Source organism: Coptis chinensis, chromosome 6 (genome assembly GCF_015680905.1).
Source record: "Coptis chinensis isolate HL-2020 chromosome 6, ASM1568090v1, whole genome shotgun sequence".
Classification (NCBI taxonomy): Eukaryota; Viridiplantae; Streptophyta; class Magnoliopsida; order Ranunculales; family Ranunculaceae; genus Coptis; species Coptis chinensis.
The window spans coordinates 42996279-43021822 of record NC_141461.1 but is presented as its reverse complement, the minus strand read 5'-3'; the positions used below and the strand labels follow the sequence as shown (position 1 = coordinate 43021822).

The 25544-nt window shown below is 38.1% G+C and overlaps 1 protein-coding gene and 1 long non-coding RNA gene across 2 annotated transcripts in view; one reads left to right on the top strand and one right to left on the bottom strand.

The window, feature by feature from the left end:
- Window positions 1-1072: 1072 nt before the first annotated feature.
- On the top strand, window positions 1073-8212 carry LOC147493076 (malonyl-coenzyme A:anthocyanin 3-O-glucoside-6''-O-malonyltransferase-like). Its single transcript, XM_086568860.1, is given in 4 exon segments — window positions 1073-1404; window positions 1407-1851; window positions 1854-2803; window positions 8160-8212. Coding segments are annotated over 3 exon segments (1467 nt in total). The 5' UTR covers window positions 1073-1128; the 3' UTR covers window positions 2600-2803; window positions 8160-8212.
- Window positions 8213-10736: 2524 nt separating this feature from the next.
- Window positions 10737-25544, bottom strand: part of LOC147493072 (uncharacterized) — a 55273-nt gene continuing 40465 nt past the window's right edge. The window contains exon 2 of the long non-coding RNA XR_015198850.1: window positions 10737-10948. This is a non-coding gene — a long non-coding RNA (uncharacterized LOC147493072). The remainder of the gene's footprint in view (window positions 10949-25544) is intronic.

Here is a 25544-nt window from a genome sequence, read left to right as displayed (position 1 = left end):
GCTAGCAAGACTTCAATTCTATAGAATCGTGAACCACAACATAGTATTTGACTAAGAACGAGGAGGGAGAAGAGAAAGATCGAACTTCGTGGTGATCTAGTGTATTTTTTCTCTCCAAATTCATCCACTATTTATAAGTGAGTGGTGCCTCTTCGAAACAACACAGTGACTCTTGGGAAAAAGTAAGCAACTCTTTGAAAAGTCACATATTTCAAAAAGACACCATTTCGGCATAAAGCACTGTTTCGAACTAGTGCCTATTTCGAAAGGTCACACCTTTTTGGCATAATGCAATTGTTTTTCAACCAAATAAGACATTTTCGAAGGTCGCACCTTTTCGCATAATGCAATTTGTTTGAACAAGTGCATCATTTTGAAAAGATTTTTCTCACATTACGTACTGTTTCAAGAAAAAACCCATTTCATTTCAAGTGGAATAACTTAAGAGACAAACTACTCATTCATATTTTAATGAATTTGTGCAAATTCATTTTTTTCTAACACAAATACAATTAATAAACACCTCTACTAGAAACGATCTTACGCGTGTTTTCACCCTCAAATGTCCCAAACGTCCCATATCTCAAAAATTTCGATGGCCATATCCCTTTTAAAAGGTTAAAAAGTCGATAAAGTAGAGTAAAAGTCGATAAAGTAGAGTTAAAATTTAAATTTAAAAGTCGATAAAGTAAATTTAAAGTTATTTTATCTATATTTTTCTTTTTATATATATATATATATATATATATTTATCGACTTTTAAAATTATATTTTCGACTTTTTATTTATCGAACTTTTAACACTACTTTTAAAGGGATAGGGAGCCATTGGACTCAGCCTAACTATAATTATTAGCAATCATTGGCCATTTACCTTTTTTCATTATTTAAGGTAATCATCAAGCACGTTGACAGTGATATTTTACCCACTCAGAATAAATAATTATATATATCCAAATAGCGTGAGATTTTGTATTTAAACTTTCCCACGCAAGAGGAAATTTCAGCCAAATGAAAGGAAAAGGACACCAGAGTTATCTAAATCTACTCAAGGAGAAAGAAATATAAGACTTGTATATGCAAGCTAGCCTGGTTGTCTTCCCCCTCACATTTTTACAAGTAAGTATCTATGGGATTCACTAACACTCTAGATGTGCTGGAACAATGCCAAATCTCTCCACCATCTGTTTCAGTCCCAAAAGTATCTCTCCCCCTAACGTTTTTCGATTTACTTTGGGTTACTAAGACTCCCGTTCAACGCCTCTTTTTCTATGAGTGTCACCACCCCAAGTCCTATTTCATGGACACCATTCTTCCCAACATGAAGCACTCCCTCTCCCTCACTCTCCAACACTTTTTCCCATTTGCTGGCCATCTTATATGGCCTCAAGATTCAATAAAACATTAAAACCCGAAATCCTCTACGTGGATGGTGACTCGGTTTCTTTCATTGTGGCCGAGTCTGGTTATGACTTCTACACATTAGTGGCTAACTATGTAAAAAATGACAATGAGTTCTATCCCCTTGTTCCTGAATCGCTCAACATGTCTAATGACAACAAACTTGCTCCTGTATTAGCTTTACAAGTAACCTTGTTTCCGAACAATGGTGTTTGTATTGGTGTCACTTATAATCACGCAGTTGCAGATGGTGGGATAGTGATTCAATTTATGAGGTCGTGGGCATCGGTTTGTAAATTACAAGGCAACACTGACTCGTTAATCAAGTCGCCACTGTGCTACGACAGAACCATGGTTAAAGATCCAAAGGGCATAGAAAAGATTTTTTTGAACTCCTTCTCTGAACGTAACATCAACAAGGACACATTCAACACAGCAGTTCCAAAATCTATATAGATCCAACGGATAAAGTTCGATCCACATTTGTGATCACCCAGACAGACATTAAGAGACTTAAAGAATGGATCCTGTCGCGCCTCAGTACACCGCCACTGCATTTATCGACATTTGTTGTAACATGTGCTTATGTTTGGACTTGTTTGGTAAAAGCAACATGGGGGGAAAATGGTGCGAATGCGAGTGAGGACCAGATAAAATATTTTGGTTTCTCAATCGATTGCAGATCAAGACTGGATCCACCTTTACCTAAAACATATTTTGGTACCTGTATTTGCGGAGAGATTGTATCGGCTAAACAAAGTGATTTGGTTGGGCTAGATGGCATTGCCATTGCAGCCGAACTTATTGGGACAGTGATTAAAAAGATGGACAATGCAGATGAAATATTGGAGAGCGTGGAAAAGATGGACTCGTACGACTTTCCAACTATGGCAGATCATCTCCTTTCGGTTGCAGGTTCAGCAAAGTTGGGAGCTTATGAAACCGATTTTGGATGGGGTATTCCAAAGAAAACTGAAGTGGTTTCAATTAGTGCAACAGGAGCCATATCTCTTAGTGAGTATCCAAATGAAGTAGGAGCTGTCGAGGTTGGTCTGGTTCGCAACAAGATCGAAATGGAAGCTTTCATTTCTTTCTTCGCGCAGACTAATGTTTTCCATAAGAGAAAATTGTTGGAATCTCCAAGTGTATTTCAAAACACTTGTGTGTTGTTTAGTCCCACATTGGTGAACCACCACTAGGAAGTGAGGTATATGAGGTGAACCTCTAACATAAGGGCGTGCCCTTAGGGTACAAAGGCTTTTGTGTTAGGAGGGAGGACTCATCCAAAGCCGCCCGCCCACCCCACACCAAACCGAGACGAGTCATGTCGTGGGCTTGGGCTGTTTGTCTAGTGGGTAGTGGATTACCATAAGAGAGAGATCGATCACAGAACAAAGAGAGAGGCGCAGAGAGTGAGAACTCGTGTATACCCGGGCGTCTTTTCTGGCGCCTCTATACACATCTTTAATCTTCTTCTTTGCCATCTATATACACCAGCGAACCAGAAACAGAACTAGTGTATACTGTCCCTTCATCCCACAGATAAGTCTTTCATTGCTTTATTCTTCTTCTCTTCTCTTCTTCCTGTCAACCGCCAGAGAGAGTTATAATTGGAAGGGGCGAAATCTTTCCTTAAGGACAGCCTAATCCGCGCCTTGGTTATTACCTGTTATTCTGTCCTTGTCTTCTATTGTTTTCTTTTATCTGCATACAACAATCTTAAGAAAAGATCAAGATGTCTACACCTGTTGACACCACGATCAAAGAAACCAATTCGAGTCATGGAAGTTACTTAAATCTATGAGATCTTTGCCCTCTCACCGAATGCTCGCGCGAACTTACCCCCAATGTGTCAAAGATTGAATCCTTCACCGTTCACACTTCAAGCGATGGAGAGAAAGGGTGTTCACAGCCCTAGATGTACTCAACTATGCAAAGTATCTCATCGTCTGGCACCCATGGAGGTTCTAATGATTTGAAAAGAAATCAAGCTTTGGCTCAATGGGAATAAGGTATGTCGTCATGCTATTTTGAGTACCTTGTCCAATGAAATTTTTGATATTTATTGTTCAAATAAGAATGCACATGATATATGGGAGAGTTTGAACAATAAATACATAATAGAGGATGCTGGTACTCAGAAATATGCTATTGGGACTTTTCTAAAGTTTCATATGAGAGAGGATAGAGATGTAACGTCTCAAATCCATGATTTTCATGTGCTGATTAATGATTTGAAAACTTAGGGTATTAATTTACCCGAATCCTTTGTTGCTGGATGTTTGATTGAGAAACTCCCCGAGTCTTGGAAACACTATAAAAATAGTATGAAGCATAAGCGTAAGCAGATGACTCTTGAGGATGTGATCATTCACATTCACATTCACATAGAGGAAAAAAACAAGACTCGGGATGAGGTGTTGTCTAAAGAATTCCATTCTAAAGCCAATATCATTGAAGGTAATCCCAAAGAAATCTAACAAAACCTCTAAGAAGCGAAGTCCAACAAAAATAAAATTTCAAGGTCAAAGGCACTTCTTTTTAAAAGGAGTGGTGCTTGCAATGGAAATTGTTATGTTTGTGGTAAACCCGACATAGGGCTTTTCGGTCGCATAACCTGAAAGACACCGATGATCCTCCCAATGCTAATCTAGTTGAGGGAGATGATATTGTTCTTCTTTGTAGTGTCACAAGTGTTCATAGCCAATTTGGGAAGAGGAACTGGGTACTAGATTCTGTGCCACCCGCCATGCGTCTGTGGTGATGTTGAAACTTCTCGGACTACATACTAGTGAAAGATGAAAAGGTCTATATGGGTGACTCTAGGTCTGTTCTGTTGAGGAACAGGCAAAGGTTCTTCCGAAGTTAACCGGGGAAAACCCTTTCACTTAGTAATGTTCTTCATGTTCCCGAGATTAAATTCGAATCTGATTTCGGTGTCCCTATTGGGGAAAAGGCGTCAAGGTGACTTTTGAGAGTGACAAGTTTGTTCGACAAAGAATGAGGGTTTTGTTGGTAAAGGTTATTGTAATAACAATTGGTCTTTTCATGTTGAATGTACTTGACAACATTATTATTAATAAGAATGAATGCATACGCTTACTTGCTTGACTCTTTTTAATATATGACATGGTAGACTAGGACATGTGAATGTTCAAGATATGAAAAGGATGAAAGCATGTGGTTTATTGTCTAATATTTCTGATTTTTCTAATGATAAATGTGAGATATGTCTTTGAGACTAAAGCCACAAAGAAACCCCAATAGAACTGCGTGTCTAGAGATAAAAGCGGATTACTAACTCTTATTCATAACAGTTTGGGTGAATTCGAAGTACCATGTCTAGAGGGGAAGTTTTATTATATTACATTCATAGATGACTTCTCTAGGTACACCATGGTATATTTACTTAGACACAAGCATGAGGCAGGTGAGATGTTTCTCAAGTACAAAGCTGAGGTGAAAACCAGCTTAAACTGTAAGATTAAGAGACTTCGGTCTGATAGGGGTGGAGAATATGAGTCTAGCCCCTTCCAGGACTTTTGTGACAAGAGTGGCATTATTCATGAGACTACTCCACCATACTCTCCTGAGTCTAATGGAGTAGCCGAACGGAAAAACAGAACACTAAAAAGAGATGATGAATGCTATGCTTGTAAGTTCGGAGCTTCCCAAACTTGTGGGGGAAGCAATCCTATCTGCTTGCCATATACAGAATAGGATACCCAACAAGAAAACAGGGAATAAGACACCATATGAGTTATGGAAAGGTCATGTACCTAACCTGACATACTTAAAAATGTGGGGGTGTCTTGCTAAGGTTCTTGTGAACGAACCTAAAAAAGAAAATTGGGACCTAGAACCTGTTGATTGTATGTTCATTGGTTATGCTCATAATAGTCTTTGCATATAGATTTTTAGTAGTAAAATCGATAATAACCTTGTCGATGCTAACACTATTATAGAGAGTAAAAATGCTGATTTCTTTGAGAATTTGTTTCCTTTGAAAATTGGCATTGAGAGGTTGGTTGCTCCTAGTGAACAACAATCAATAGATCCCAAATTTCTGAACAAGAAATTCGGAAGAGTAAAAGAAAAGGAAATCCACCAATTTTGGTGATGACTTTTACACACATCTTCTTGATGATGATCCCGCGGACGTATAATGAGGCAATCGAGTTCTTGAGATGCACCTTTCTGGAAGGATGCTATACACTCAGAGCTAGATTCGATTATAGCTAATCACACATGGGAGATAGTTGATCAACCTCCTGGGGCAAAACCTATACGTTACAAGTGGATCTTCAAAAAGAAATTGAAACTAGATGGTTCCATTGAGAAATACAAGGCTAGACTTGTAGTCAAGGGATTCTCCCAGAGAAAAAGGCATTGACTATTTTGATACTTATGCTCCTGTAACTAGGATTTCTTCTATAAGAGTTCTAATGGCTCTAGCTGCTATTCATAATTTATTTATTCATCAAATGGATGTAAAAACTGCATTTTTGAATGGTGATCTTGATGAAGAAATATATATGATGCAGCCTGAGGGTACGATAGTACCGGGGAATGAGCATAAGGTATGCAAGTTAGTTAAGTCTTTATATGGGTTGAAACAAGCGCTGGCATGAAAAGTTTGACAGTGTCATGATGTCTAATGGATATCACATAAATGATGCTGATAAATGTATTTACTTTAAATCTTTTAATGTGAATACATATGTGATTATCTGTCTATATGTGGATGACATGTTAATCATGAGTCCTAGCCTTGATGTTGTGAGAAACACCAAGATGTTTTTATCCTCCCAATTTGAAATGAAGGATTTGGGAGAAGCTGATGTGATTCTTGGAATCAAGATCATCAGAAACAGTGATGGCTATACGCTTTCACAATAGCATTATGTTGAGAAGTTTTTGAAGAAGTTTAACTTTTATGATAGTAAGCCCGTTATGGACACCTTATGAGGCAAATAGTGAACTTCAGAAAAATGCTCAACATGGTGTCCTTCGATCTAGATATGCCCAAATTATTGGTAGTCTCATGTACTTGATGAATTGCACTAGACGACATTGCTTATGCAGTTAGCAGGCTAAGCGAGATACACTCATTGTCCTAGCCGGGAACATTGGAGTGCCTTAGAGACTAGCCAAGTACTTGAGAGGAACAATGAATTATGGCATAAGGTTTAGACAAACACCACCGTGATAGAGGGTTTATTGTGATGCAAACCGGATATCCGATTCTCATGATATCAAGTCCACTAGTGGTTATATTTTCACCCTAGGTGGAGGTGCGGTCGCTTGGAAATCTTCTAAGCGGACCTTGATAGCTCGTTCAACCATGGAGTCCGAGCTTATTGCTTTAGATAAAGCAAGTCTTGAGGTTGAGTGGCTTAGAAACCTCTTGGCGGATCTTCCTATTGGTACAAAACCGCCTCCAAATTGCATTATGCATTGGATCGGCCAGTCGGGCCCTAGATAGCAAAGGCAAAAGCAAATTGTATAATGGGAAAAGGGCATATTAAATGCGAACTACTGATCTATAAAGCATTTCTTTGAATCTGGAGTTGTGGCTCTAGATTATGTGAGGTCGAGTTAAATTTGGCGATCCTTTGACAAAACCACTTAACAGGAGACAAGTGGTTGATACGTCGAGGGGGATGGGACTTTTGCCTTAGATAGAGGGCGACACTGACGGCAACCCCACCTATGTGATTGGAGATCCCATGAAGTAGGTTCAAAGGGAAAAACAAGTCACCTCGTCGCTCTGGTATGCTATTGTCTTTCTTTGAGACGTCCCACCCTATGACTAGATAGCATTATTGTATACTTTGTATAACTTGAATAGCAATGAGAAAAAGGATGAGTTATTTTACTCTTAATGGAATCCATAGTCCATTATTTTTATGAGATAGTGTATTTTAACTGCTATGTACACTTGATGGATATCCACCTACGTGAATGTAGAACTGGGTCGGTTCTTATGAGTATTCAAGCAAGTACTCTAGAGCATTCACATAACACAGGTAGCGCAAGGGCCAAAAAGCGCAACACCGCAGAACAGACATATAATGAAGGAGCAATGTGGGTGCATGTCCTCTATTTTACTACAAGGGAATGTTGGTTCAAAGATTTTTTAATCCACCACTTTCAATGCATTATAAGACATGTTACCCTATGGTGGTTCAAGCCCGAAAAGCACCAGTATCTTATGCATTGTTTTTTCGATTCTCTCTGGCATTTCGTTAACCCATTTCTTTTGTAATATCCTATTCCAAAATAGTGGGGGACTATTAGTATTTTGAAATAGTGGGGGATTGTTGGAATCTCCAAGTGTATTTCAAAACACTTGTGTGTTGTTTAGTCCCACATTGGTGAACCACCACTAGGAAGTGAGGTATATGAGGTGAACCTCTAACATAAGGGCGTGCCCTTAGGGTACAAAGGCTTTTGTGTTAGGAGGGAGGACTCATCCAAAGCCACACACGCGTGCGCGCGCCCGCCCCGCACCGAACCGAGATGAGTCGCATCGTGTCGTGGGCTTGGGCTGTTTGTCTAGTGGGTAGTGGATTACCAATTGCCTAAACTTGATTTTTGCTTTTGCAGCAAGTTTCGGCTAAGCTAGAGTTCTACTTCGATTTGGTTTTGTGAAACCGAATTAGAGAGGTGTCCTTCTCCATCTATGATACGATCATACCTCTATATAAACACTGCTGTGTTCATAAGAGAGAGATCGATCACAGAACAAAGAGAGAGGCGCAGAGAGTGAGAACTCGTGTATACCAGACGTGCTGCTGCTGCCTCTATATTGAGAGAGACAAAAGTCGTGCTGCCATCTATATACACCAGCGAACCAGAAACAGAACTAGTGTATACTGTCCCTTCATCCCACCATACACAAATCAGAGAAACAGATAAGTCTTTCATTGCTTTATTCTTCTTCTCTTCTCTTCTTCCTGTCAACCGCCAGAGAGAGTTATATTGCTGTTCTAGAGGGTAGTCTGTTCTAGTGCAAAGTCAGACTGCTGTTAACCATTGAATCCTGTGAGGAAGACGCCACTGTTGCCTTTCTGCACAATTGGAAGGGGCGAAATCTTTCCTTAAGGACAGCCTAATCCGCGCCTTGGTTATTACCTGTTATTCTGTCCTTGTCTTCTATTGTTTTCTTTTATCTGCATACAACAAAAATGACCAAAAAATACATCAAACTTTGTAGTTGGTTTCAAAACAGACAATACTTTTTTTTTATTCAAATAAACATTGTACTTTCAAAACATTTCAATTTAGTCAAACAGTCGAATTAATTGGATGGCGTGCTGACGTGGGTCGTTAAAAACTAGAAATTGCCCGTGACTTTATCACGAAGCTTTTAAAAATAATTATTCTTCTAATTGCACTTAATTGTTACGGTATATGAGATTATAGATGAGGAACATTTTTTTTTTTTTTTGGATAAGTATACATCTTTATTTTACTTTACCCAAACATTGAAGCTCAACTAACCACGATCAATAGAATTAGGCAAAGAGTTAATTTCCAACTTATGTTCTTTTAAGTATTAAAAATTGAATAATGCTCCTTGTCACCCTAACGTTATTATACTTACATGTTCTTATATTATCCTAACATTAACGTTCATATGACTCGATGTTTATGCTCCTTGTCACCCTATATGCCTAGCTAGTATACGTGCATATATATTTAGTTGTTGTTTGTGACTATGCTTCATGTCATTTGAATCTATTTCATACCCTGCTCGGTTGAGATACATTTGACTACCGTAATATCAAATATGTTTATAGTTCAACTTTAAAATTAAAATTTTCACTTGGTAGTAATAGAAATAAAATAAAATAACATATTTTTATTTTTATTTAATGGAAAAATAAGGTAGATGAAGTTTCTTTTTGGTACTAAATGATTTTAGTTAATATATAATTATAGTGTATGGTATTAAATGGCATGAATTGGCTCAAGTTATTGCTATGTACGGTTGCATAAACAAAAGGCAATGTTTTAACACGTTATTTGAGGAGTTTTGTTTTTTTTTTTGCATAAAATAGAGGCAAGGTTTTAACATATTTGAGGAGAGTTTTTTTTTTTTTTTTTTTTTTTTTTTTTTTTTTTCAGGTTTTCAGTCCTAATTAAATGTACTCCTATTTTGTAGCCTTGTAGGACATCAATTCCTAATTAAACAAACTCTTATTAAATTCTTTTTTAAGTGTTTAATTCCTTATTAAATTTCTTTAAAGCAATACAAATCTTGAGGCAATGTAGGAAATCTCAGCCATCACATTGCTTTTGCAAGATTTAATCCAGACCACCACTTAGCACCTATTGTGTTATGTTATATTGATTTCCCCAAATCTAATTTGCCCATCTGGCATTAGTTTCAACCTTGAGGTGGCATCCACATAATATTTCGACTCACTAATTTCTAAAATGTCAACTGAAAATCCGATATTGTAGTGAAATTGAAATTTAAGATGTTTGAAATTGAGATTTGAAATAAAAGGGGCGAGATAAAAATAAAACCCGACACTTAACTAGAGAAACTCATCTTCCCTCTTTTACAAAGAAATGGACAAACAAAACAACTGAATCTCATATGAATCTTGTTGATGGTATTGTAAAGTCTCTTAGATCACTCCGTCCGCAGCTATCTCCAAACGAGAGACATCAAAGGCAACCAGCATTTGCGGTTTGCCGGACTGATAAATCAGAGTTCATAAAGACCCATGAATTGGAGATTTCGACTCTTGCCACTTTATCTTCATTGGAGGTTTTGGGTGAGTATGATACGAGGCTATCTAAATGTGGTTATTCGAAAGTTGAGAATGAAGACATTACAGCTTATTTAGAGCTATGAGGAGCTCTAAATATAGAGGCTGAACTTGAAAAACTCAGAAAAAGGAGGGGGGAACTACAAAAACAACATGACAACTTAAAGCAGATTATGAGTGCTGCTGGTTACAAGCAAAAGGTTGCGGAGCACCGTCAAAACGAGGATGTTGTCAAGTTGGAAAAGCTCATGCGAGAACTTAATATTATTGAAGAAGCAGCCAACAACTTGGAGAGAGCGATTGCTGGAGGAAGGTGAAGGATACAAATGATTTTCAGAAGCTGATGAACACCTAATTGCGTAGATATTGTGTCACTGCCCGAATTTCTAAACAATTACAAAGCGAATATTTGAAATATAAATATCTCAAATATTACTCGGTTCAATTGTCTAAAAACCCAGGCTATGACGGGGTGGATACAACACAAGTCAAAACCTAAAATCCACATCATAAAGAATCAACTTAACAACAAAATATCTCCAAAATTTCTCAACCATCACTTTATTTAAAAGACTATCTTTCGTTAAAAAATCATCAATATAAAACTCTAAGAATAATAGGTCTTCAACATCGTATTCTCATGTCATATGAATATACAATTACGTTAGTACATACTTCCAAAAGGATTAGACCTAAAAATAAACTCCCGGACTGCTCCAGAAACAAATCCAAATCAAACGCCGCGGTTCCACTGCCTTCCACCTATGTTCCCAAGAACACACCCACGTTGCCAAAACAAAGCAAACATGGGTTAGCAAAATGGAATTTGCTGGTATGAGTAGATTAACCATATATAACTATTTCCAGTCTTTACTTATTATAACTAACACTTTAAAGATTATAATATAATCATTCTCAGCTTGGAAGATAGGTAGTTCCGTCATCTCAACCGACATAGTTTCTTCCCAAGCAAGACTCCCATCTTATTAACTCGTTATAATAACTTGTTTTAATAACTAACTAATTGAATTAAAACTTACCGATATCCACTGCTATATAAGGGTAGGACCGCGTCCCTGCACAAAATATTATTAAGTCCTACCCTCCTACAAAAGAAAGTTAGAAATTTTATATAACATATGTAGATATCCTATAGGTATTCAAATGCCAGTCCAAGCACACCCGTACAATCAATGAATACAACTCACCCGCAAGGCGAATACCTTAGTTCCTCTCTAGGGCAGTCCAAACAATCTGGTCATTCATGGCACATTTAATGAATACCCATATATAACGCTAACGGGCTATTTATGGCACATTCAATAAATGCCCACCTAACATATGACATCATCAGTTATAAAACTCAAAATCCAAAACTTGAGGCGTGGAGAGTTCTAAAAGGGTGCGGTAAATTTGTTTACGCATTATTGAACTTTATAGCATAAATTATTTCAGAGAACGTAAGAGTATCTTGTTTCATGTATTTTTGGTTTACGCGTTATTAATTAGATTGATGTCTAAGTGTCATAACATTGCATATCATAAAATACTGAAATATCACATAGCAGTTAATACACGTACACACGTATGTATAGAAAGATCTTAGCCTAAAGCCAAGCATGCTAATAGCCCTAGACCTAACCTAATAGACCGAATCATAATCCGAGTTAAAATGTCAAATTGGGTCAACTGGTCAAAGTCAACCCTAGTCAACAGTCAAAGTCAACCTACCAAAAGTCAACAACAGTCAACCAACCAGGTCAACAGCAGTCAATGATAAGCACCCAAAACCGTAATATGAAACCCCATTGAGACATATAAATTTGGTTAAATATGTGTTTAATAATCATGAAATAAATATATTTTTGTACTTTTGCAGGTATTCGCAGTAAACATGAAAATATTGGTTAAACCTGCGTTAAAGCACGGGGAACGACGTATATATGAATTCTTCCAAATCAGCCTATATAAAGCCCAACAAATCCGCACAGAAGCATCAAACTTCCGAAACTCTTACCTCTTGAACCAGGACTCCGGATGCGACAAGTGAGCTGCTCAGACAATTAGGGCGATGAACTCTACGCATAGGCGGGAAGTTGTAAAATTGCCAAAAGACCGGACCGCCATTGGACTGCACGTGGACCCACTATATGGGCTCGCAAGATTTGATGAGTCATCAATCATGGAGCATGTCAAGACAAAAATGCCAAATTATTGGTGCAAAGTTGACACCTTGCATGTAATTAATTAGATTAGGTGTTAATAGTGAAAAAAAAGGCAAGGTGTCACTTTGTTTTAATGTGGTGGATAAAAATGAAGTAAATGTGGTTTGGTGTTTCACGTGGGAGGAAATGAGATTTCTCTCAAATGGAGAAGAAAACAAAACAAGGGGGGACAATCCATTTACTCCCTTGACTTCTTTTCCTTTACCATGTATTATTTTAGTTCCTTAACTTTAGTTTTTATTTATTTTTTGGTTTTAGAAACAAAAGCTTGTAATAGTTTTAATAGAGGAAATCTTGTGTTCCTCTTGAAAAATACTCACTTCTTCATGCAAATGAGTTTATAAATAGATAGTTTCTTCTTTTTGTTCTCTCTCTCTCTTTTTACATTCTACACTTATTTTAGTTTTAGCCCAAGGATCATGAGCTAAACCTTCCCTTTGTGGGGAGTTAATAACACTCATGTGAGGGAAAAGTCTTGTTATTTGGTTTAGTAGGTGTTTAGGAAGAACAACTAGGCCTACATCCTATCCCAAAATGATAGTTGGTGTAGAGTCTAGTTAGGGATCAAGTGATAAGCTTAGAGATAAGTCATTGCTTGGTTCCGCATGCTAGCATGTATGAGCTTAGAGATGAGTCATATTTGTTAGGGATCAATTTTTCTTTTAGTAGAACTTGTCTATGAGTTCTAGGAAGATTTTAATGCACTTATAAAAATCAAATAGCAAAAGTAATCTTCACATGAGGATAATTAACTCTCTACTTTTGTTTTAGTAAAATTTTATTGTGTCTTAGTTTCATGATTTCGTAACTTAATGTTTTTAATTTTTGTGTAGTAAAGAAACCAAATATTTAGTATTAATATAATCATATTTAAACTTACTCACTAGTTCCCTAAAAGAGTAAAAACCAAGTTGTAAGTGGTCCTAGAATTTAGGTTGGTTCGAATCCTTACTCAAAACTATATGAACATGAAGATCGTGAGTAAGGAAAATCTTTGAATTCGCACTTTCGCTAAAGAAGAGATTCAAATCTCTAACAAAGCAAAAGGCAAAAAGTTGAATATCAAAATGGCACCGCTTCCATTATAAAGACTAAGGGCTTGTGCTACAGACTGGAAATTGCTCCAAGGGGAACCCCCACTCTCATCCTTCTTTCCTTTTCGTTTCTTTTTTTACGTTTTTGTTTTATTTTCGTTATTTTTGTCTCACAAAAGACCTGACCTCTCTCGAATTTTTTGTTGTACTTCCAGGGACAAAAAGTTAGGACCGGGAAAGTAAACTACACAAGATTCTAAGGTTGCTGTGAAAATTTGAACTCATTGTGGCATAATCGACACTTTCGTCTGGCGATCTTGGACTCAAGGCGTCAAGAGTGTAACCAGCGTCAGCGGTGTATTTTCTCTTTTGCTGCTCCTGTTCTACCTCCAGCATCCACTGATAAATCCTAATCCATATCCAGGCCTAACTCTTTAGAACTGTGCCAAAAAATTCGAATATCTTTTGGGATTAATTACGTCGACGGATTGAAACGTCTGTTTCATTTCTTTGGCGGACTTGCGGGAAGCAACATGTTCCAAATTTTTACTGTTTTAGCATGAATGCCATGTACGTAGTTATTATGTGCTAGTTTATAGATTATTATTTACGTGTTAGCCTAGAAATATGCATAAATCATGTTCATATATCTGTAAATATTTATATACAATTAACTGGGCATGAATTGCATCTTAATGTATATATACATATAAATGGTACTGTTTTGTATAGTTATCTGTCTTTCTACGTCTAAGTGTCTATTGTTGCATGTTTAGTATTTCTCTACGTATAAGTACACGTCTTGTATAATACTTCGATTTTGTCAAGAAAGAGGAGAACATTCCAATGAGGGTTAAAATCTGAGTTGGGTAAGTTATTTCTAAACCCTACGGGGTGAAGCTGCTCTCTATATGACACTCGCAATCTCAATGAGTATTGCTGAAATCGATTTATTATGCAATACAAGAGTCGTATTTTAGTTTATGTATAATACGTTGCATCTTTAGTTTTAGCATTGTCATATTTATATGCGTACACATACTATATTCGCATGCTACTGTATTTAGATACGTATGAGTGATTCAAATTTGCTTGTTACTGTTGATATACGTCTACGTAATATTGATCTACAAATTAGCATACATATACGTATTACTGATGTATATTTGCCTGTACGTATGGAAGTATTTATCGATGATACAACCTTGCCTATTTGTATAACTATACGTATGACTAGAGTATCTTCATATGCTACTGCATCTAGTATTGTATGAGTAGATCGTATTTGCATGCTTGTAATTTCACCCTTGCATAAATCTTAAAAAAATAAAATAATAAAAAAAATAAAATAATAATAATAATAATAATTAAGAACGACCTTGCATAAATTTTAATTCCATAAATCTTAATCATATTCCAACGGTGTCTAGGAAACTTGAAAGATTGAGGTTACTTAATTAGAACCGTACTTGCACGGAAAGCCTCCCTCATATCTCTCTTGTAACCTGGCCGTTGTTTATACACACGTATTCCTCGCTTCACTGCTACATTAGCAGCAGCTTAGGCCTATGTTGTTCAACTCCAAAATCTTTAAGAGAATCATAAAATTCAAGTAATAATAAGTTCCTTCACACCAATTAGATCTAATTTTATGCTTGCATGAGATTAAGGTGCGGTTCCACTAAAGAATTTGAACATACCTATCGTCGAAAAAAATACGATAAGCAAGCTGCGTAAGTTCTCACTTAAAAATTGTTCTCCTTACATTAATTACCTTCATCAAGTTCCTTCAAATTAGCCATTAACTTCTCGCGGTTATGGTGACGATCCTCCACCACCGGTGAGCCGGACTTCTATCTTGCATTACGGGAAGAACCTTCTTCCTGCATCAAACTTGAGGACATTGTCGGTGATTTTCGTATCCCACCAAACGTTTTTAGTTTGTTACCTGTGTATCATGGTTTGGATCACAAAAAACTGTACAATCATCTTCGTAGGCTTCAACAAGTGGCCACAACATTCCACCATCCAGCTGTCTCTAAGGAACAACTCTTGCTTCGGCTATTTCCATTCACCTTAGCAGAAAAAGTGTCAATTTGGCTTGCAGGACAACAGCCACAATCCATAGACACATGGAATAAACTTGTTCAAGCTTTCATGCTTCAATTTTACACTCAAAAGAAAACTACTGAAATGCTTTAGAAAATTCAATTCTTTCGTCAAAATCCTCATGAATCGTTTACGGAAGCATGGAGTCGCTTTACTGATCTTCTTTTAGAATGTCCTCATCACCAACTAGACAAAGCCGTCCTTGTTCGTTCCTTCTTTAATGGACTTTCTGATCATCAAAAAGAAACTCTTGATATAATGAACGGCGGTTGCTTCATGGACAAATGAGCTACTGAAGCATATACTTTTCTTGAAAAACAAGCGAAAAAAGGTACACACTGGGGTAACACTAAGCCGTCTAGATCATCAAAGGATATTGTAACAAAGGTTACATCTATTTTTGAGGTAAAACCCAATCCCGAATTAAAAATTTTGATAGAATCTCTAACTAAAAAAGTAGATGCCCTTGCAGTTCAAGTAAACGATCAACTCCCAAAACAGGTCATGAACGTTGACACATCCCCATGTGTTCTTTGTCTCAGTCCTGACAATCCTGATGCTTATTGTCCCTTGTTATATGCCTCCCCTTCTCAACTATCAGAAGAGGCATGTGCATTCAACATTCCTAATGCACCTTGGCGACAGTATCAGAATTTCACTTGGCGCTAGAATAACCAACAGCTGGGGGCTCCTCCAGGTTTCGCTAATCCACTTGTTCGACCAACCAACAACTTTATTCCATACCGCCAAGGCAATAATCAACAATACCAACAAAGTCAGAATCAATTTCAAAATACTTCGGATGCTAACTATCAAACCAACCGTAGCCTTGTTCTAGCCAATCCAAATCCCAACTATAATCAACAACTTCTCAGCAATAATCGTGATCTAGTACCTGTTGCACAACCTGCGCCACTCGTTACGGATAGGACAAGTGAGACTTTCTTAGCTTACATGAACCAACAATCTCAAATTTTAACGTCTATCCAACAATCACTTCAACAATTGGCACAAGAAAAGAGTCAGAAAGGCGTGTTTCCTGGACAAGCAGTTCCAAACCCTAAGCCAGCAAATACTGCCTTTGAACTCACCAATGCACCGGGTACAAGTACTCCCAACCAAGGTGAGGTGCACGCAATCACTACTTTTCGATTTGGAAAAACTGTAGACAATCAAATACATATGCCAGATGATAAACCAAAGGAATCCGACAGTTCAAATGAATCTATTTCCAATAATGAACCTACGGAGGATTCACCAAATACAACAAAGTCAATATCTCATAATTTAGGAAACAAGCAAGCGGACCCCTTTGCCAAATTCATACTAAGGCACCATTTCCTCGCCGCGGCAAAAAAGAATAAACCTGATGAGAATTTTGCTGAAATTCGAGAGACTTTTCAGAATTTGATGATTAACTTACCTTTTCTCGACGCTTTAAAGCTATTGCCAAAACATGCAAAATTTCTGAAAGATATTTGCACCACAAAAAGGAGAACTAATGTTCCTCAACAAGTGTTCCTCACCGAACAGTTTCCATTCATCACCGAACACAATGGTATAGTCAAATACAAGGACCCTGGTAGACCAACGGTTCCATGCACCTTAGGTGACAAATATATGGCTACTGCACTACTAGATCTAGGAGCTAGTGTGAACTTACTTCCATATTACTTATTTAAACAACTAGGTCTTCATGAGCTAAAACCCACCACCATGACTCTACAGTTAGCCGATCGTTCCATTAAGTATCCAAAAGGAATTGTGGAAAACGTCCTTGTATAAGTCCAAGACTTTTTCTATCCTGTCGACTTTGTTATTTTGGATACTGAAGTCGCATGTGATTCCATTCCTATCATCTTAGGACGTCCGTTCCTAACAACTGCTAATGCTCTTATTAACTGTAAGGATGGTTCCATGACTATGTCCTTCAGAAATCTTTCGGTCTAGGTAAATGTGTTCAAGATGATGAAGCAAATTCCAGAGCCTGACATTGATGGTGAGGTGAACAGGGTTGATAGCATTGTGCAAGAGTATTTAACAAACACTTTTCCTGAAGATGAAATATACCAATTTCTTTCCTTTAGCGATTCTGAATTTGAGGATGATGATTGAAGTAAACGAATTATTAGAGTCAATACCATTATTTGACCCTACGACCGTGATGTCCAGCGATTTGGAGGAACATCAATCTGTTTACTCTATGGAAGACAATTTTCCTCAAGAATCTTTAATACCCACTCCACCCGCCCCTGACTTAAAATCTCTTCCTTCGGAATTAAAATACGTACATCTTGATCCAGATGGTAGTCATCCAATTATTATATCATCTCAATTGACTGATGATCAAGAATCCCGTTTAATAGATGTCATTCAACAACACCGTTCTGCTATTGGATGGTCTCTCGATGACATTAAGGGCATTGACCCTAATGTATGCACCCATCGCGTACATCTTGAAGAAAATGCTAAGGCGTCGCGTGAACCGCGTAGTCGTTATAAAAACAACCATGAAAGATGTGGTGCGGGAGGAAGTTTTAAGATTACTCAATCACGGTATTATTTACCCTATATCCGATAGTATTTGGGTGAGTCCAAGATTACGCGTTGTTCCAAAGATATCGGCATTACGGTTGTGTGCAATGATAAAGATGAATGCATCTCCGCCAGTATTCCAATGAAATGACGAATATGCATTGACTATCGCAAACTTAATGCGAGAACTTCGTAGGATCACTTTCCACGCCGCTTCATTGATCGGATGCTTGAACGGTTAGCCGGTCATGCGTGACTTCGTTTTCTTGATAGTTATTCAGATATTTTTAGATAGTCATAGATCCTGGCGATCAAGAAAAGACTATGTTCACTGTCCTTTTTGGTACATTTGCATATAAACGAATGCCTTTCGGCTTTTTGCAATGCACCTCGGTACTTTCCAACGCTGCATGCTTCACATTTTCAGTGATATGGTTGAACATTTTATGAAAGTATTCATGGACGACTTCTCAATATATGGAGATTCTTTTGATAGCTGTCTATCAAATCTTGAAAAGGTCTTTACACGTTGTGAAGAGAAAAACCTTGTTCTTAATTGGGAAAAATTTCATTTCATGGTTAAAAAAAGAATAGTTTTAAGACATATCGTTTCAAAAGACGGAATCGAAGTCGACAAAGCTAAGATAGAAAAAATTGCTTCACTTCCTATACCAAAAACAGTTCGCGATATTCGCGTATTTTTAGGACACGCAGGTTTCTATAAGAGATTTATTCAAGATTTCTTAAAGGTTGCTCAATCTTTAACCAATCTCTTGCTTAAAGATGCCATTTTTGACTTCAGTTTCAATTGCAAATAAGCTTTTGAGACTTTAAAATCCGCCTTAACTACCGCTCCCATAATTCAACCACCTGATTGGTCTAAACCTTATGAATTAATGTGTGACGTGAGTGACTATGCTATTGGAGCTGTACTTGGGCAACGCCGAGAAGATAAGCCAATTGTTATTTACTATGCGAGTAAAAGCCTTAATGAAGCTCAACGTAACTATACAACCACTGAGAAAGAGTTTCTCGCCGTTGTATATGCCTTGGATAAGTTTCGTCCTTACCTAGTGGGTTCTTCCACAATTGTCTACACCGACCATCGCGGTAACGTTACCTATTAGCGAAAAAAAGATGCAAAAAAGCGAGGGTTGATCCGATGGATTCTCCTTTTGCAAGAGTTTACTCTTGAAATTAGAGATAAAAAGGTTGCAAAAATGTGGTTCGCACTCATTTATCAAGACTTGTCAGTGATGTTGATACTGATACATAACCTATCTGTGATTCCTTTCCGGATGAACACTTATATTCCATTTTTTCGTCCCCTTGGTACGCTGACATAGTAAAATTTACTTAGTTACCGAGGAAGTCCCTTCATCTTGGTCTCGTAATGACCGAAAAAAGTTCTTATCCACTATGAAATTTTATTTCTGGGATGATCCCTACCTTTTCAAGTATTGTTCCAACCAACTAATCTGTCGTTGCATTCCCGACTGGGAACACAATGACGTGTTATCCTTCTGCCATGAATAATCTTGTGGTGGTCATTTTAGTGGTAAGAAAACAGCGGCCAAGGTTCTATAATGTGGATTTTATTGGCCAACACTGTTTAGAGATGCACATGAGCATTGCAAAGCATGCAATCGCTGCCAGCAGCTAGGACGTATTACTCAACGCAATATGATGCCCTTAAATCCCATTTTAATTGTGGAAATCTTTGATGTATGGGGCATCGACTTCAAGGGTCCCTTTCCAAATTCACATGGCTTCCTATACATACTAGTAGCAGTTGACTATGCGTCAAAATGGATTGAGGCATTGGCATGTCGTGCTAATGATCATAAAACGGTCGTTTTGTTCGTAAAAGAAAATATTTTCTCTCGATTTGGTGTTCCAAAAGCTATTATTAGTGATAGGGGAAAACATTTCTGTAATAAATTTTTTGAATCATTAGTAAAGAAATATGGAGTCACGCACAAAGTGGCAACTCCGTATCATCCTCAAACCAGTGCCCACGTAGAAGTCTCTAATAGAGAGATCAAATCTATTTTGGAAAAAACTGTTAATCCATCTAGAAAAGACTGGTCTCTACAATTATCTGATGTCTTGTGGGCATACAGAACAACTTTTAAGACACCTATAGGGATGTCTCCTTATCGCCTCATTTTTGGAAAACCTTGTCACCTGCCGGTTGAACTTGAGCATCGTGCTCTATGGGCCATAAAAAACCTCAATTATAATACTAATGTGGCAGGCGTAAAGAGAAAATTGTAGTTAAATGAGCTCGAGGAAATTTGAAGTGATGCCTATGATCTCTCGAAATCTTATAAAGCCAACATGAAAAGAGTGCATGACAAGCACATATCGAGAAAAGATTTCAAAGTTGGTCAAAAAGTTTTGTTGTACAACTCAAGATTACACATTATTCTAGGCAGTTAGTTCCTCTACCGAGGCGCCTTAACTTTCAACGACAAATACAACATCCTAAAGAATAATAATTAAGGCAGGTAGTTCCTCCACTGAGGCGCCTTAACTTCCCACTAACCACACAACAAACTATACACATGATAAATAAGGCATGTAGTTCCTCCATCGAGGCGCCTTAGGTTCAACTAAACAAATAACCAACCAAACATATTATATACGTACCTCATTTCATGCTCAATCACAGAGTGGGTCGTCTCTGCCCAAGTAATTAGTTTGACCCACCCTTCTGCAAAATCATATATAATCATCTATCTACAGATACATCATTAACAAATATATTACCATAATTATATTAATTAAGGTTTTCTTTGCGTGTCCCTAAAATCACGTCGTATCTATGTCTTACCTAGTTTCATTGGCTACCACAATCGCTAGCCAACGCTGAACATGTACATCCACATGCCTCCCCTTACATAATGAACCACTCCGTGCGTAACTTCTACCTGGCGGGATGCCGCGACACCGTAAAATCCTCACCGCGGAAGCAATTATGTAAGTAATCGCCACTATTCGGCATAAAATATTAGCATCATCGTTCTATTTTTTGCGAACGGAATAATCAAACCACTATTCGGGTTTCGCCCGGGAGGGCCATTCAAATTTTCTTGAAGCGCCGGAAGGGAGCCCGGAGGCCATTCGGATTAATCAAACGCCGGGAGGGCCAATCACATGAGTTGTGGTAGTCGGGTTCTAGGATTTTTAGTTCGTAAATTTATTCGGTGTCATACATTAATGACTCATAAACATTTCTACTATATCACGTGCAGGTCAATTACCTTATTGCACTAAGCCATAATATCTAGAAACATCTCAATTATATCTCATAGTCACTTTCATTCTTTCACGTGCCAATATATTATTGCACTACACCACACTCCCGTGGGCAAATATTCACCAATACTATGCTACCTCATAGTAGCATCTCACATATATATAATAATGGAGTGTATATACATTTCTCCAATATATTGCATTAATATAAATATCCCAGCATATTATCTCATGTCTCAATGCTTCAACGTATCACATACATTTTTATTATAACGTATTAGGAATATAATGTCTCCTAACATCTCAATATCGTCACGTGTCAAAAATACACAACATCAAGGTCAAATCTTTCTTAGATAATGACCACCAAATTTTACAAGCTTCCACAAGATTTTATTACTATATGTATTATCTATATAATATACACAAAAAGTGAAGAAAATAAACAAATCCACGATCCACAATCAAAGCCCAATATATATATCTTTCACACACTACTCACGTCAAATCTAAATTAGATAATGACCAACCAAGTTATATAATATTCGACAACGTTTTATTATTACATTTATCCATATAGTCAAATATGTGAAAAACTGGAAAAGTCAACGGTCAAAGTCAACGGTCAAAGGTCAACACATCATGGTCAAGGTCAAACTCAACATGTCATGGTCAAAGTCAAAGTCAACATGCCATGGTCAAAGGTCAAAGTCAACGGTCAAAAGTCAAAGGTCGATAGTCAAAGTCAAACTGTCATCGTCAAAGTCAAACTGTCGTTTCCATGTTCGACAGGTTCAGGGTCATAGCCATGGTTCATGGCTAAGGTCAAGGGTGCATGGCTCATGGGCTCATGACTAAGGTCATGGTTCGGACCCAACTGGCCAAAACCAAACCTTAAAACCCGAAAGTCTAAACATTGAAGGACCCATTTAGATCTATTTTACGTCCTATGGACTGGCCCCAAACAATATTATAAATTGGCCCAAAACAGTTAAGTGATCGGGCCCAAAGGAAACTAATTAAACTGGTCCAACACACAAATGGTTCGGCCCATCAATTTAACTGAACTGGTCCACAAATTAAAACAAAACCGGGCCCAAATAGCTAATAGAATTTGGCCTATACAACTAAAACAAACCGGGCCCAAAAACTTAAACATTTCGGCCCAAGCAACAAATGAAATTAGACCGGCCCAAAAACTTAAACCGACCCAGGCCCAAGCCCAAGCCGTCAACAGTGCTTCTTCCTCACCCATTCTCTCCTCCACCACCACCAAAAACCGCCGGCCACCCACTCCCATTTCAACAAGTTAGTTTTGATCCCCATAAGAAAACAAACAACATTAACAAAGACCATAACTCTAATTCATTCCATCCCGATTTCTCCTCAATCTAGATCTAAAATCCGACCTCCATTAAAGCTTGTTTTCAAGCTTCAATCGACAGCCCCACACAACCCTCAACCACCACTAACCAACCAATAACCAATTCCTCCATCTTCAATCAACAACAAAACAACAAAAACAATAAAAAATCAAATTACTGAAGGACGTCTGGGCGTGCCGCCATTGACGCACCTTCAAGCTTCGAACTCCCACTCTCCAGCACCCAATCGACAGTCCACTACCACCATCATCAAACCATAATCACACAACCAACCAAAATCATACAACAGTTCAATCTACATACTGGCCGATATTGTTCTCTGGGCTTTAGCCGCCGCCAAGCCCAAACAAGGTTCGACAGTTCAAACCTCCATTAAGAGTTCAAACAACACAGGCAGTACGACTTCTTTATTTTAGTTTTGTTAACCGACATTAACGCTCTGTCGAGCTTTCGACAGTTTAAGTTCAGAGTAATCACAGTTCAACAGTTTAACAGTATTACAGTTCGACAGTTTAACCAAAATATAAAAACAGAAACCCATGCACCGATATACGAAAAACTATAACTCTTGGTGAAATAGCAAAATAGCTACTCACCTGTATGAACAGCTCTTACGTATTTCTCCGAGTCCGAGCCGTCGCGCTCCACCCTCCGTGAAATCCAAATTTTCATCTCTGCTCCATTTTTTCATTATTTTTTATTTTTCTCGAACCCTATTTTCTAGAAAAATGTGTTTATATACTTGGGTCCGAAACCCAAGCCCAACACCGACTCGGGCCCAAAAACCAGGCCCACGTATCCCGAGTCCGATCCGACGAATTTTGAAAATAAAATAATTTAATTAATTAATAAATAGAAAAATACGTATTTTAAAATACGGGCGTTACAAAAAATTTCAACTCCTTCCTTCTCTTCCCTTTTCTATTCTCTTCCTCGCGAACTTTAGCTCATCATTTGGTGTAAATCTCACCCATCTCGAATAGGTAATGGTCGTAGTACTTTTGCTCGAAAGCAATGGGCGAAAACGATGGGGTGGTGTATAAATTGTCAAACACCTTTCTGTCCAGGTCTTGATCTACTATCCGATATGAGCCGGTATAAGGTATATTATTGTCTGACACCAGCTCAGCAGGATAAACTTCGTCGTCGTCCCGTTGCTCCCATAGGTTGGGATTCGTCTTGAGAATCTGACGTTAAAAGACTCACATTCGTCTTGAGGATCTGACGTTAAAAGACTCACATTGTTTATACTCGTGTCTTTTATTTTCACCTTTGCACTAAGTGTTGTGCACAAAGAGAGGCATGATATGCAACATCGGATGGTCCCTCGTTCGTACGAGCAATGGATTTCACCAGGCCAACCCCGAATAGTTTTCTATTTAATGACAGTTCGGGGCGGTTTGAGGCTATACCATATGTACTAAGGGTAATATTATTATTAGACCATTGCATTATTGGGGGGATGAATACCGATCCTGAACCCTAGGCCCCAAAACATAAAGGTTAAGCCACTCGGGCCGGATTAGGTTAAGCCCAGCCACATGACGATTGCCTCATATTACAGTAATGATTTTCTTCTTGAAATCCGGTGTTATTAACACATTCATCTCCCCTTGTACAGTTGTATATATAATTTCTAAATAAATAAACTTCCTTTAAAAAAAAAAAAAAAAAAAAAAAAAGTTATGTTTTTACAAGATTCAAACCCCAAAAAAAAAAAGGTTTGAATGTGATTATGTCATATTCTAGTGGATGTCATTTTTAATGCCGATCGTTTTGATATCTCATTCGTTCAATTTGGAGTTAAAACGAATTGAAATTCTACGTTTGAAATTTTGGAACATTTCGGGACATAAGGGGAATTTATGGAAATCATTTGGGCATGGTCCAAAAATTGGACCTGATCCAAAATCACGGATCCGGTCACAAAACACACCCAGCGTCAGCCCCTCACTTTTTCTTCCCCCACCCCAATTCGGATCTTGGTCCCCTCCCTCGGCTCGGCTTCAGACGCCGCTTCACACTGATTTTCACCAAATAGACGCGCACAACTCCACCAATTCAAACCCCTTGCTCCGGCACCATCTCCTCCATCACTCCTAGCAATTTCCACCCTCGAGAAAATCATCTAGACTTCTATGGCAAAGCACAAAAGCGAATCCGGTTGAGAAGAATTTCAAAAATCTATTCGATTTGGGCATGTTTCATCCCTTTTCGATGAAGAAATTGCAAATAGGGAGTGGGAGTATCTGTTACAAAAGTGCCGCTAATTACTTTCGGAAGATTTGGTTTTAAAGTTTTACAACAATGGTGGTTTCCGGGGTGATGAATTTTGGATTACGGCGAATGGGATGGACCGTGAACTCACGCTGGAGTTAATATCGAATACAACACAGATTCCAATAAACTCAGATAGTCCGACCCTGTTGTTATCAGAGTATCCGACTACGATGGACTTAATGTTTGACACCCTTCTCGAGGGAGAGTACAATAATGGCTCGAACTGCGTGTACCAGCACTCACTCAAACGAAACTAACTAGCCATCACTCAATGGCTGGCTTACAACGTTATTGGAACTTCAAAGACGTCTGACGTGAACAAGACATTCTTGCACCTGCTGTGGATCATCCAGGAGAAGAAGAACACTTTCTGTATGGTCCATTTCACGGGCCATGTTCTTACGACTGCGTCAAACAAACAGTCGGCTCCTTCTTTGCGTACTTGTTACTCGGCTTATGCTTAACTTAGGATTCGATCGCTACTCCTTTCATTCCAACAAGGTCTTTTGAGAATTTTGGAATTTTCGAG